This window comes from Daktulosphaira vitifoliae, unplaced genomic scaffold (assembly GCF_025091365.1).
Source record: "Daktulosphaira vitifoliae isolate Bord-2020 unplaced genomic scaffold, ASM2509136v1 Scaffold_338, whole genome shotgun sequence".
Taxonomy (NCBI): Eukaryota; Metazoa; Arthropoda; class Insecta; order Hemiptera; family Phylloxeridae; genus Daktulosphaira; species Daktulosphaira vitifoliae.
Window position 1 is genome coordinate 1 of NW_026099903.1, and position 13,424 is coordinate 13,424.

At 24.3% G+C, this 13,424-nt stretch overlaps 1 protein-coding gene across 1 annotated transcript; it reads right to left on the reverse strand.

Moving 5' to 3' along the window:
- Positions 1-216: 216 nt before the first annotated feature.
- LOC126909397 (5-hydroxytryptamine receptor 2A-like) lies at positions 217-13,169 on the reverse strand. The gene is made up of 4 exons (XM_050691816.1): positions 13,032-13,169; positions 10,570-10,712; positions 4,704-4,853; positions 217-535 (listed from the first exon to the last, which is right to left on the reverse strand). Exons 1-4 carry the CDS (start codon positions 13,146-13,148, stop codon positions 250-252), a joined length of 696 nt encoding a protein of 231 aa, XP_050547773.1. The 5' UTR covers positions 13,149-13,169; the 3' UTR covers positions 217-249.
- Positions 13,170-13,424: the final 255 nt, after the last annotated feature.

The window sequence follows — 13,424 nt, forward strand, 5'->3', positions numbered from 1 at the left end:
AACCTAAAATACCATATTATGATAAATAATAATTTATTATAAAAGTTTACATTATTATCTTCGTAAAACAATAATATCGTTTCACGTAGATGAAAATTATCAAGTTATCATAATTAATATTAATAATTAAGATGAATTGATACCTTTAGTAGATATAATTTAACTAATCATAAATAAAATCTAGCTATTTTTCATAATTAAAATTAATTATTTATTTATTTATTTACTTTTCCTTTGAGAAGTTTTAAATTACCTGATAAAAGCAGCTCTAAAAGTTTTATTAAATATTGTATAAATTATTGGGTTGATCGTCGACGATACGTAACCTAACCACAAGCATACTTCAGTTACGTGTTCTGGTACGGGACAATCTTCTTTTGGACACACAGCAAAAACGATATTCAACAAAAAAAATGGTGACCAACACAAGACAAATGTAAAAAATACGACTCCTAGTACTTTACTAGCTTTTTGTTCGGTTCTTACAGCGTTAGCAGCTGCTAAACTCTGACGTTTTTGTCGGTTGGCAAGGAATCTGTCAACATTTTGATTAATCAAATTAAATAAGCAAAATTGTAGCTCTTATCATAAATAAAATCAGTTTATTGTTCTTATATTTTAGACATCTACAGCTAAAGGGAACAAAATTTAAATTAAATAGAAAACATTGTCTCATTTTTATACAAAAAATGTTAAATCTAGAAAATGACTTATTTTCTTTTTTTTTTATTCAATAACTAGTATCGAAATTAAATAAATATTTTTATTTAGGCTTATGATCAATTTCCTAAGAAGGAAGTAGACAAGATTAACACTTGTCAAAGGATCATTATACTTACGTTTTTTTATATCAATAATTTTACTCCTAGATATTTTATACTTCTGGGTACTAAAACAACTGGTGTATTTTTAGTGTATTGACTTTGAACCAGATTTACATGCAGAATCAATGTCTTACTTCTTCGATAGTAGAAAAAAAACATTTTGATTTTTTTTTCAATTTTTAGCGTTTAAATTTTTTTGAAAAAATTAATTAACTTAGATAATTTATTAATGAGTTATAAAGAGTCAATTTTTTAACTATATGTTAAGATTTATTGATTTATAAATTATACTACCCCTTCTTATTTTTTTTTTTAATAATGATTTCCATAATGTATAAATTAAAATGTAATTTAATTTATAATGCATTGCAAATATCAAAGAATGTGTTTAGCTTTGATAATGGTAACATTGTTTCCGAAATACGTATTCGCGACTTTTCAGTAATTTTTTGTGGCTTTTTAGTTTAATATTTTTTAGTTTTTAAATTAATAATAATTTTAATATAGTTTTAATTTTACTTAGTATGAACAATGTTTTCTTTATATTAAATTGACATAATCACAAAATTCAAAGTTATTTTTATAAATAAATATTTTTCATTTTAAAATTAATAAAGTAGAAATATATTACAACAATAAAAACTTACTAATTGTCATCGAGCTAGTAGAGGTACTGATATGTACGTTAATAATAACTTGCCTAGTAGTCAGATTAATATCAATAAGTTCTTACAAACTACTATTGTTAAAGTACAACTATCTAACTCAATAATTAACGTCTGAAATATTTCCCTCCTAATCAACATTCAATGAAATAGGCCTAATAAATAATTTTAACCAGTTACCGATAGTGCTAAAGAATTAGAAACATATAGAAGGACAAAACCTCATATTACTCAATAACGGTGAACCCGCAAGAATAGGAGATTTTCATTAATAAATCTAAGGATGGCAAACCTATTATTAGCTCAATGACTGGAATGGTTAACTTCAGGCGACATATACCCATAATAATTTAGTTCATGCCAAGACTAAATAACAAACACCAAATCAATGTAACCAATTGTAACCTAAAATTACCCAATTTATAATCATCACAACCAAAAAATTGAAAACCTCTCGGATTTTGAAAATCAAATTATAGAACAATTATTTAAGTTTTTAACTAAAGCAAATTTAGAAACAGCTGAAATAACCTTAGGTAAGAGTACTATAAGGTAAGGTACCTTGGTGGAATAACGAAATAAAAGAAATAATCAGAATTAAAAAACCGTGNAGTACCTTGTTGGAATAACGAAATAAAAGAAATAATCAGAATTAAAAAACCGTGTTCACTAAGAATAAAAAAAAAAGAAAAACAAATTTTTATCAAACTTAAACAAGCAAAGACTAGAGTTAAATTCTTGATAAAAATTAGTAAAAAGAAATCTTTTGATGATTTATATATATTATAAACCATTAAACCAGTGCCAAATTAATATGGAATAAAATACAGCCATTAAAAGCACTTTACCTTAATAGTATTATTTAGTTAGTTAACGAAGACAAATCATATTTAATAACAAATCCAGAAGACATGGCTAATAAATTACCTAGACAGCAAATTTAAAAAATAATGTTATAGAAAAATTTTTATGACATTATAAGTTATAATAACGTTATAACAACATTATTATAACATAAAAGCTAACTACTTTATCAAAACAGTAACGACAATAACTACACTGAAGAATTTAAAAAATACAAACGTGAGATCGGAAAAAATAACTTAGAATTGCTAAGGAACCTACAACAGTATTTCAGATATAGTTAAAATATATAACATATCATGCTATAATATGTTAAAATATGGATGAGTTAAAGACAACAATAAAAAATGTAAAATTAAAAGTGCCAATCCTAATGATGTTCTTTAGTCTTTCATACATAATTAGAAATTAATTCTGTTATATCTATAATATAGATACTCACTATACCACTTGTAGATACAAAATATTAAAACAGTTAAGCAAAGTGTTAAATAAAATAATATGTACATTATCATTGTGGAATTTTTAGTAATAGAACCTTTCAAGTTAAAAACATTAACATCATAATCTAATACATATGGAGTACCTCAAGGTTCAGCCTTATCTGTCACTCTATTCCTAATAGCAGTCAACTTCATTGTCAATAATATTAAATCTTCAGTTAAGAACACACTTTTAATATACGTACTATCTCAACATAAATACTGAACTAATTTTATAAAAATAGAATCAATTCCTTTCATTTATAAGGATAATATGAGAGCAATGCTCGAACAGTATCACGATTACAATTATATATTTATCGATACCTCTAAACAAGAAAATGATAAGGCCATAACCGCAGTACCAGAAACATTAAAGCAATGCACAAAACACAATAGTAGCATATCCTCAAGTGTGAATATGCTTATACATACAAGGTGGTAGTAATTATTTGGACATCCTTTCATTGTGATATTGATGGAAATGAAGAATCTGATAAGATAGCTAAAAGCGCAATTCATAACTCGCTAGCAATATAAATAAATATAAAAAACTTACATTAAAAGACACAATACATACTACAAAATAATGGCAAACAAAATAGCAAAATAATTTTACTCCACGAGATCAAAAACTTAGTGTATTTGTGGCCAAATTCTGTTTCATTTAGCAGGAACTAAGAAATAAAAATGAAGAGACTCAGAAAAGACTACACCCGACTTACCCACATCTATATATTTGACAAAAATGAAAAACCATTATACCAAATGTTCAACATCGCCACAACACTAAAATATATTTTAGCAGATTGTCGAAAATTCGAAGACATTAAAGAAAATAACAACATAGACCATATATTAGACGTAAGCCCGGGCTCGATGAAGATGAACAAAAAAATAAAACGGTTAAATTCCTCAGTAAAACAATCATATATAAAGAAATTTAAAAAATAATTCTATTATTAACCTGTATATTAAAGAAAAATATTGTTCATGTTATATTTGTGTTAATATCATTGTATACGTATTTTTGTTAGAGTAAACTTATTGTAAGTTCTCCTAGCTAATAGATAGAGATACCATTGCTATAAAGATAAATAAATAAATAAAAACACAATAAATTCTTGATGATACATAATAGATATTCATAATAATTAAAAACAGGATTTAATTATAATTATTGTAACTTAATTGTAATAATATTTTATAAAGTAAAAAACTTAAGTTTTTTAAGAAATTTAAAAGAATTCAATAAATATATTGCTGAAGTTAGTTATGGTTGTGATTGTTGACTCATTATAATTACTCAATTGTATGTAACTTGTTTAATATTCAAAATATTCTTCATTAGTTTTTTTAATATGACACCACAATGTAATATATTTTTAATGTATAGATCATTCTCTCGATTTCAAACTTCGCAATAATCTTGATATGATTTTTTTCCAATATTCTTGATAAAAACGTATACATTTATATTTTTGAACTATTTCATATGTCATTATTCGTTTAGTTCAGAAGACATTAGCCATTTCATATCATCCAACAAAAGATAAATTGTGTTTGAAGGTAACCGAGTCACTAATAAAAGCGATAACTTAGGTATTATTTAACTACAAGAAACCATTAAACCAAAATCCATAGCATCATTTTCGACTAAATCCGAAAAAATCATAACAAAGAGTGGAAGACTTAATAAAATACTGTGTAATCGTAGTTTAACATCATCAAAAATTCATTGACTTTATATTTATTAGCAATACATAAAAGTCGATTAATTTTTTATATTTATTGATTTCATTATATTGAAGATTGTACTTTAACCATTTATTTTATCAATTTGCAGACTACATCCATACATTAAATACCTCAAGTTTAATGACGGTGGATTCATATTTAACGGCAACCTGAGAGTTTTCAATCGGAAATTTCTAGAATCATTGCTTGAAGCTGATACTGTATCTGCCATTTGTATCTCTTGGTCACAATTTTTGTTCATTTTCGCCGTCTGTCCAATTCTAAAACAACAGTTATAAAATGAACGTTCATAATACGTGAATTCCAATAATACTAAATTATGTATTAACATTCTATTCAACTAAAAATACAACATAACTATATAGCTAAATCATTCTAATATTTGTAAGTAACACCTCAAAACTTATTTCAACATGTTAAAACAGTTATTAAATATAACTGTGTTGTTCAGAATTTTATTAATTCACTTTTATGATATTAACATAAAAGTCCTATAATTTTTAATGTGATTAGATCATAATTACACTAAAAATCAAAGGATTTATTATATACTATTGACATGAATATATAGACAGAAATTAATATTTCCAAAATCATTGATTAGTCAAAGTTTTACTATTGTTTACAATATTATTGTTAGTATTCGAATATTTACGACAAGTGTCAATATCTACTAAATTGTTTGTATATTTATTATGTTATTATTAGTTTTTTAATTATATGCCCTATAAATTATTTCAAGATATATTAAATAATAAACTTATATTAGTATGATAATAATCGTATGTCAACTTGAGCGATGAAAAATTATGTGTGAATGGTGTAGTATCCTTTTTATAATAAAAATAAATAAAAATATTTATAAACAATAAATGTCTTTTTTTAGAAAATTTATTAATTTTTTACTTATTAAAATATTTTATAAGTCATTTATGAAATGAAATGTAACACGAATAAAAAACACATAATATGGCATTAAAATTACCATATTAGATTCAAGTAGATATTTTACTAATTTAGTTGTGTTGTTTATTACCAAAAATATTATCAAAATAAATGTTTGTAATAAATTAGATGCGGAAATAAGAGTTTGTACTTTAATAACATTATTTTAATAAATCATTAATAAATAATATTATAATATTTTAAATTAGTGTTAATTAATAATTACCTACATCATATTTACAAGTTGTTGGTCGTCAAAAGTTAATTAACTACATCTGTACACTATGCATCTCAAGCATAATTTTTATGAGCTATGTCAACAAATCGTAGTAAGCTCAAAATAAACTTTAAGCAAATGTTTTGAATTTCCTATAGAACGTAATTAAATGTTGATATCATGAAAATAATATGACAGTAGGAGAATGAAACAGTTGACACTTAATGGTTACTTGTCTATTTAAGTGGTGGCACTATTTGGTTTTGAACTTATTCTGTACAACTATGAAAACAGAAGATACCCTTTCAATTAAGTTATGACACAAAAGATGACCGTTCTCAGAAATCAAAACATAATGTATACTTTTGGAAGACTTGGTATATAGTTGAACAAACTTTTTTAAATTAATATTTCACAAAATTACATCATTATAAGTATATTTCCTTTTAATGTTCACAATGTAATCGATTTTACATAAAGTTGACAAACTGGATAGTATGCACTTAAAATTATTATAGATATCATATCCAATTAATGTTTGAAATCACATACTTTTCTTAAATTTATTTAATCAAAATTATTTTATCGTATAAAAACTAGATTCAATTAATTATGAATTCTGTGTCTATATGTTTCCTCAATTAAATTTTTCATAATTTATAATATTGAAAACTTTTAAGATTCGAATTCTTGACTATGATGCATATCTGAGGTATTCATCATAAGACTCGACCTTCTCTGCCTACCATTATTATTCTACTTCAATAACTTGTAATACTTTGTAATTTCACAATTTGTAATATTATTTATACAATATACTTAATCATATTTGTAGTGTATTCAGTAGCACAGAGTTTATGATATATTTTCATTACCTTTGTAATTTTTAATTAGAATTATCGCTTTTCATTTATGATATCAAAAAAATAATATATATAAACTGACTTTGGCTTCAAATGACTTCATTTATTCTTTGTTTCATTCTAATATTTGTGAAAATAAAAGTATAAAAAAATAATTTGTACACTTATTCAGATTTTTAGTAAACAGAACTATAAAAGCGTGGATAAAAAATACTTTTTTTTAAATCGCGCTTGTTCAGAATTTTTTGTATTATAGGAAAATTTTTTTTTGACATACGGAGAGTAATTACAAGGGGTTTTAAGCATGAGTGAATGTATAAAACATAGTTGTTTTTTACATTTTTATGAGAACATTTTAGTTTCTCGAAGTTAATTTTTTTCTACTATTATTTCAAGTTATTCTTTTAACTTCCAATTTTCAAATGTTATCTTTACTAGTAAATGAAATTTGCTTAACAATTTTTTTTTTAATCCGTTAAATTTATATATTAAACAATTATATTTAAGGTATTTAATAGCGTCCAAGGATTAATGGTAGAATCTTTAATAAATTTTGTCTCCTACTCCTATCTCGTTATATTAATTCAGCATAGACTTCTTTTTAGTCAGAGAAAATCTACTAAGTATTTATATTTGTGTAATAATCGACTTCATTAGTTCCAACAATATCTCCAATAGATTAAGTAATATAAAATTACGATTATTATGTTTAATCAAATTATTCTTAAAAAAACTTTAGTCGATTTCAAGATTCAACTATCAACTTGACCCAAATAATTAAAAACAGTTTTTCCAACTTTTCTTAATATATACAGTGTTCAACAAGCTTTTAAAAAATTCTTTTATACTTTTCGTATGCAATGCAAATACTTTAAAAAAGAACCTTGTGAGTCACCTAAACAATAAAAAAAAAAATTCTTTAATATATAACGTTAGATTATTCAGGCGTATGTTGTGAATAATTAATAAAAAAATATATATGTATATATAAAGTAATTAATAACAATTATTAAATGAAATATTATTTTTATAAGCGTAGTTTTACGTTAATTAATGTTATCGTTTTTAACTTTATACGGAAAATGGTCAGTTTTAGGTCAACATAAAAAGAAAATCTAATTAAAAATTTTTTTAATATTTGATATTTTTTTCGATATTTTGTTATAAACAATGATTTTACACCATAAGATAAAAACTATCTAGTAAAAAAATTTGAATGTTAGTGTTTCTGCACCCAGAGAAAAACCTCGATCTATATAATAAATTCATTGTTCAATTTGATAAATATATCATTACTATTGAATCTATGATATATTTATCAATATGATGATTTTTTTTTTTGTCTTGAACAATAATTATTCATAAGAATAATTATTTTATTCGTATTAATAAAACATTATCACAAACCCTTGATAAAATTTCTCTATTAAAATTGATTGAGGTTTTTCTTTAGGTGTGTATTTTATAGTTTGAGTAAATATTAAAAAAATTTATTAAATCTATTTTATTATTTTATTGATATGTAAATAGCTCAACAGAATTTTTGTTTAATTTTCTTGTTTCAAATTATAGCTATTGTTTATGTTAATTTTTTTGCAAAATGTATAGATATATATAATAAGCTTATATGCAGATATTTTTTAAAATATTACTTTCTCTTAACATTATCTCATTCTCCCTAAAATTTAAACAAATTTTAAATTAAATAACGCAAACATATTAAATATTATATGTATAAGCTTAACGAAGTTACGTAAACATTAATAAGTAATTAGGAGCGAAAACTCCAAGAAATATATTTTATTGTATAGGAAAAAGATGCTTGAAATAACTCATAATTTTGAAATGGCCCATCTGTAGAATTGTTAAATATTTTTCCTCTGCCTTTAAACTTCATTTTTGAAGTATTGTTAAAGCAAATGCGAATGGATTCGATAAAATTCACACTCGATAGTCTATGATAAAAGTTATTTGTCGTGTAAAACGATTATGGGAAACATCTGAAATATATTTCATATATTGTTACTCTAAAATGGTCACAGAGAATATAAAGATTGAAATTTTACAAAGCTGCCTTGAAAATAAATAATTATAAAAAAATTTCACTATATTGAGATTATCTAATTTCATTTAAATAAGTTAAAAAATAATAATTATTGATCATTATAGTTAGAATGTTTGGATGACTACAGAGCTTATTTTATTCTAAAATTTAAAGTTTAAAATAAAATTATTTAAAATTCAATTTTATTGAATTATAAATTTTAAATTTACTGAACCTATAATTATTTAACTAAAATTTTATTAAGAATTAATGTACAAATACATTTATACAAAAAATACATTAATATGTACATGCAGTTTTAGTTATTAGAGAGGTTGGCAAGGTCTACCCATTCACTCAGACCTATAGTTCCTTTGTGCATACCTTCTACCAAATTATATTAATTCGGTTTCTTTACCTACGTGTTTCCGCCGAAGTATTATCATCATTATTTGTATACCTAAAACTTATGTATATAGGACGCATTTTTGTATAACCTATAAATAGAATGTCCCACTGTAATTAACTAATTTTAACATTAGTTTATGTAGTCAAATTAGTAAATCATGGTTGGACACCTGTATAGGACGTTTTACAAAGCCACTCCTATATGTATATATCCAAAGAATCCTATCTCTCTGGTGAAATTAGGTATACAATTATATATATTTGGATTTTTGATATCTTCTTTTTTTCCCTTCTTAGTCGCGTGTTTTATATTTCATTCTCTACGTGTTAAGATCTCAACTTCTTAGGGAATATAATTTTGGAGAACACGTTTGATACAATTGAAGGTATCTCCCAGTATACTCTGGTCTATTTTTTTATGGCTATTTATTAATCGACTAAGTATGACAGCTCTTATATTTGAATTACAGGCTAATTAAGTATTACTATTATTTACATTAAAGAATCATATTTAAGCATGTCATCAAAATTTTTAAAGTAAATTTTATATTATATTATATAAATTTTAAAAAATAATAAATTTATAGCGTTTGAGAAATTGTTTCATTAATAAATTTTCTATTATATTAATGTAGGATTTACATACGATAATGGTATGAGTGTAAACATGTTTTTATCAATAAAAGCACGATTAGCATTTGACTATTGTCGACGGTTGTCCGCAGAGATTAATGTTATCGACATGATTTTTTCGAACACACAAAATAAAATCTCATAAAAAATGACGCGCAATCATAATATTATGTTCGGGAACATTAAAATATACACAAACGTTTATCTCCTACACGTTTACGCATAGGTATGGTCCGTTGAAAATGCCATTAAAACCTCAGTCGTTTATTACCGAGCTCCCGAGACTGGTAATAACCGAGAGTCATGAAATCGAACGTTGTACAAGATTCTGAAGGGGAAAAGTTTTTCTTTATTCGTTTTTCTTCTTGTATAAATTGCACACAGCACGTTACCGCAAGACGCTTACATCAAAGCTAACACGTTAAGTCGGCCAAAGTTTCTGTTTAAAATTCAATCGGGTTGCAATTATTAACACACATAGCTGTACGCGTGCGAGATTGCTCGCGGCATAATAAAAGTCAAAACATTCAGGTAAATGTGCGATAAACGATATATCAGACTAAAGTAGTTAACTAATCAGCACAACGATATCCTAACGAAGATATACGGCCGTTAAGCTGTCGACCGTTAAGCTGTAGACCGTCGAGCTAGGCGATTAAAATCAAAGTCAAAGCACATGGCTCAGAATGCCTAACCGAATTCTTTTTTGTAAATTTTAACCCTCGGCCTTGATTGATTTTAAATTGTTTGCATGCAAAAACTCTCATGCAGTATAACTAATGCCCTCTTAACACAAAATAGTTTATTTATCATGCATAACAATTATGCATGATATTATTAGAATTACATTATGTATTTATCTTTACCTGTTAGAAGTACTACTCTGAGATTTACTAGCAGAAAATCGTCCCCCCAGACGTCTGAAAAGATGTGGCTCTGAAGTGGTACCATTTCTTCGACTATCCATAAAACTGTCATCTAGTAGAAATCTCGCTTTTTTTCTCAGCAACTGAAAAAAAAATTTTTATTTATCTGGAAAAAAGATTAATTTTTGAAGTATATAGTGTATAAGCGTATATACATCGAAATTCTAGGTAGAGCAATTGTTTTCTGATATCATTGACAATATTCAATTAGGCAAATGACATCTACTTTTCTGCTAAATTTTAAGTATTTCATTCTTTTAGACACAAAATTTAAGGAGTGTTGTAAAATACTGTTCTGAAATTATAGTTAGATCAGGCATTTTTTATTTTATTGTTTCTATTTAACTATTATATGTATTTATAATTAAATATATAAGTTGTTATTTAAAGAATTATAGTTGAAATCCTTATAGGATATAAGAGATAGTCCAATAAATTACTTGAAACCAGGGCTTGAAACTGTTTTCATAGCGTTATGATTAACGTTATAACTACCAAAAAACAATTGACATCATAAAAAAAATTGTGTATCGATTAACAAAAAATGTATAATAACAATTTAACTACAAACGAAATAAAACAATAATCAAAACTAAATAGAAAACGTAATGATGATTCGTTATAACTTATAAGACACAATGATTATAGGTAATATAAAGGGTGTTCAACAAGTCAGGAAACGGGTTTCTATTGTTCTCATTGACTTACTGAACACCCTGTATACCTGCGAACAACCTATTTTATCTCTTCATAAAAACTATGAGAGAAATTCTTGCACGCAAGCGATGGCGAGTAATTTCTAATAAAGTAGACAATTATCAATAACGTTTAAAAATTGAAAAACATAAAAAACGGTAATGTTTTAATATCAAAAAACGTAAACTATTAAAAATTCATATTTTTTAAATACTACTAAACAGAAAACACTATAAATCCGTAACGTTTTAACTGTTATAACGCATAAACAAAATAAATAATTTTGATTCAAGTTCTACATAACACTATAAAATCCAAAAAAAATATTTTTGATACTATTTATTTTTGTAAATAGATTAGTGGTTGGGTTAAACGAATTACCTGTAATATAAAAATTACATAATAATATTATTTAGTTGTATTTTCTATTTCATGAAAAGTGATACGTAAAAAAAAAATATGACTAAATTATGGTATTGTGTTGTTTTTTCTTAACGCGATATTCACTCAACTCATTCAATTCATTACAAAATAAAAGTAATATCCTTATTTAAAACGTAAATTTTATCGAATACTAATAATTATAAAACTATCATATATAAATTATTCATGAACGATAATTAGCTAAAATTAAATCATTTTTCCATATTTTATTAATTTAAACATTATATAATGCATACTTCCAAGATTTTATTATGATTAAATGCATATAATTTTAAACTTTTTAGGTGCTCCTTAATCCGAACTCTAATTATGACTCACGTAGAATATTATTATCAATTAACTATTTTCAATATTATAGTAGTTAATACATTTGTATTTATTTCTCCATAAAGTTTCCTTTGATCATTTTTCTCAATTAATTTAAATAATAACGATTTTGATTAATATCAACTGATTAATGATTTTGTATTTTTCAATAATAATAAATAAATACATTGAAAAGTCGATTTTTTAACTTTTTCTTTCTAATCATCGATATTATAAATAAAATAATTAACTTTAAAACTTGATCAATTGTTTGCAAATTTTTATTTTATATTATTTTTTGTTATAAATAATTAAAAAATTTTATTTTACATTATTTTTGTATAAATTATATATGTCTAAGAGTTCATAAAATAATATTTTTTTTATAATAATTTGATTCAACTTCAATTTACAACAATTGTAAAATATTTTAATAAATTATTGTGAGATTTTAACTAAACAAGAATATACAAAATTATTTGTCTACCGCAATGCAACTCTAAATAAATTGAAGTTAAAGCGAAATATTTTATATATTTTTTATATAAAAGGGACTCTATGTCACATATAAGAATATCACACTCTCGCTGCAATCAATGTTTCCACGAAAAGAACTTAAAATGTTAGTTATTTATATAAATTGTCAGAATGAATAAATGTATTGAAAATGTTTTTTAAATCATGAGTTCTATTATTCTTGTGAAACAAAACTTATTTTAAACACTTTTATCTAAATATTTTAAGACGTAAATTTGTATAATTTTATTCCTGTATGTAAGGCATTTAATTTCTATAAATATTTTCATTATTCTCAAATAATTTATGATTAATAAAATTTGTTAGATAAAATAGTGAGTAATGCGTTTATTTATAAAACTCGCGTTTTTATTTATAAATACTCACAAATAAAGATATTATTATTACTAAAAAAATGTTAAAAATGTAGAATTATTTACCTGTACGGTGAGAGCATACGTGACTACCATAATGATCATTGGTATGTAAAAAGCGACTAGTGAACCAAAGACAAAAAACGCTCTATTGTTTATAACGCACATCCCTGGTTCCGGCATGATGTTCTTAGGGTTATAAAGACCTGATAATTTAAAATAATTCAAAATTTAATAAACTTATACATGAAAACAAATTGTTTATACTTGTAAATCTCTTTAGTATTACACTTATAAAATAATTAAACATTTTAAATAAAATTCTAAAATCATTGAGAAAGTAAATTTAATAAATACACTCTAACCAAATCAATAAATTCAATTTATTATGCCATATGATTTTGTTAAATTTTTCGTTTCAATAAACAGAAGTTTATTTAAATATTAAATTCAACATAT

Coding starts and splice junctions, on each gene's coding strand:
- LOC126909397 (XM_050691816.1), bottom strand. CDS start 13,148: ATGCCGGAACCAGGGATGTGCGTTATAAACAATAGAGCGTTTTTTGTC. Junction 4,854..10,569: donor CAGAGTAGTACTTCTAACAG/GTAAAGATAAAT, acceptor CTGTTGTTTTAG/AATTGGACAGACGGCGAAAA. Junction 536..4,703: donor CCACCGTCATTAAACTTGAG/GTATTTAATGTA, acceptor AAATGTTGACAG/ATTCCTTGCCAACCGACAAA.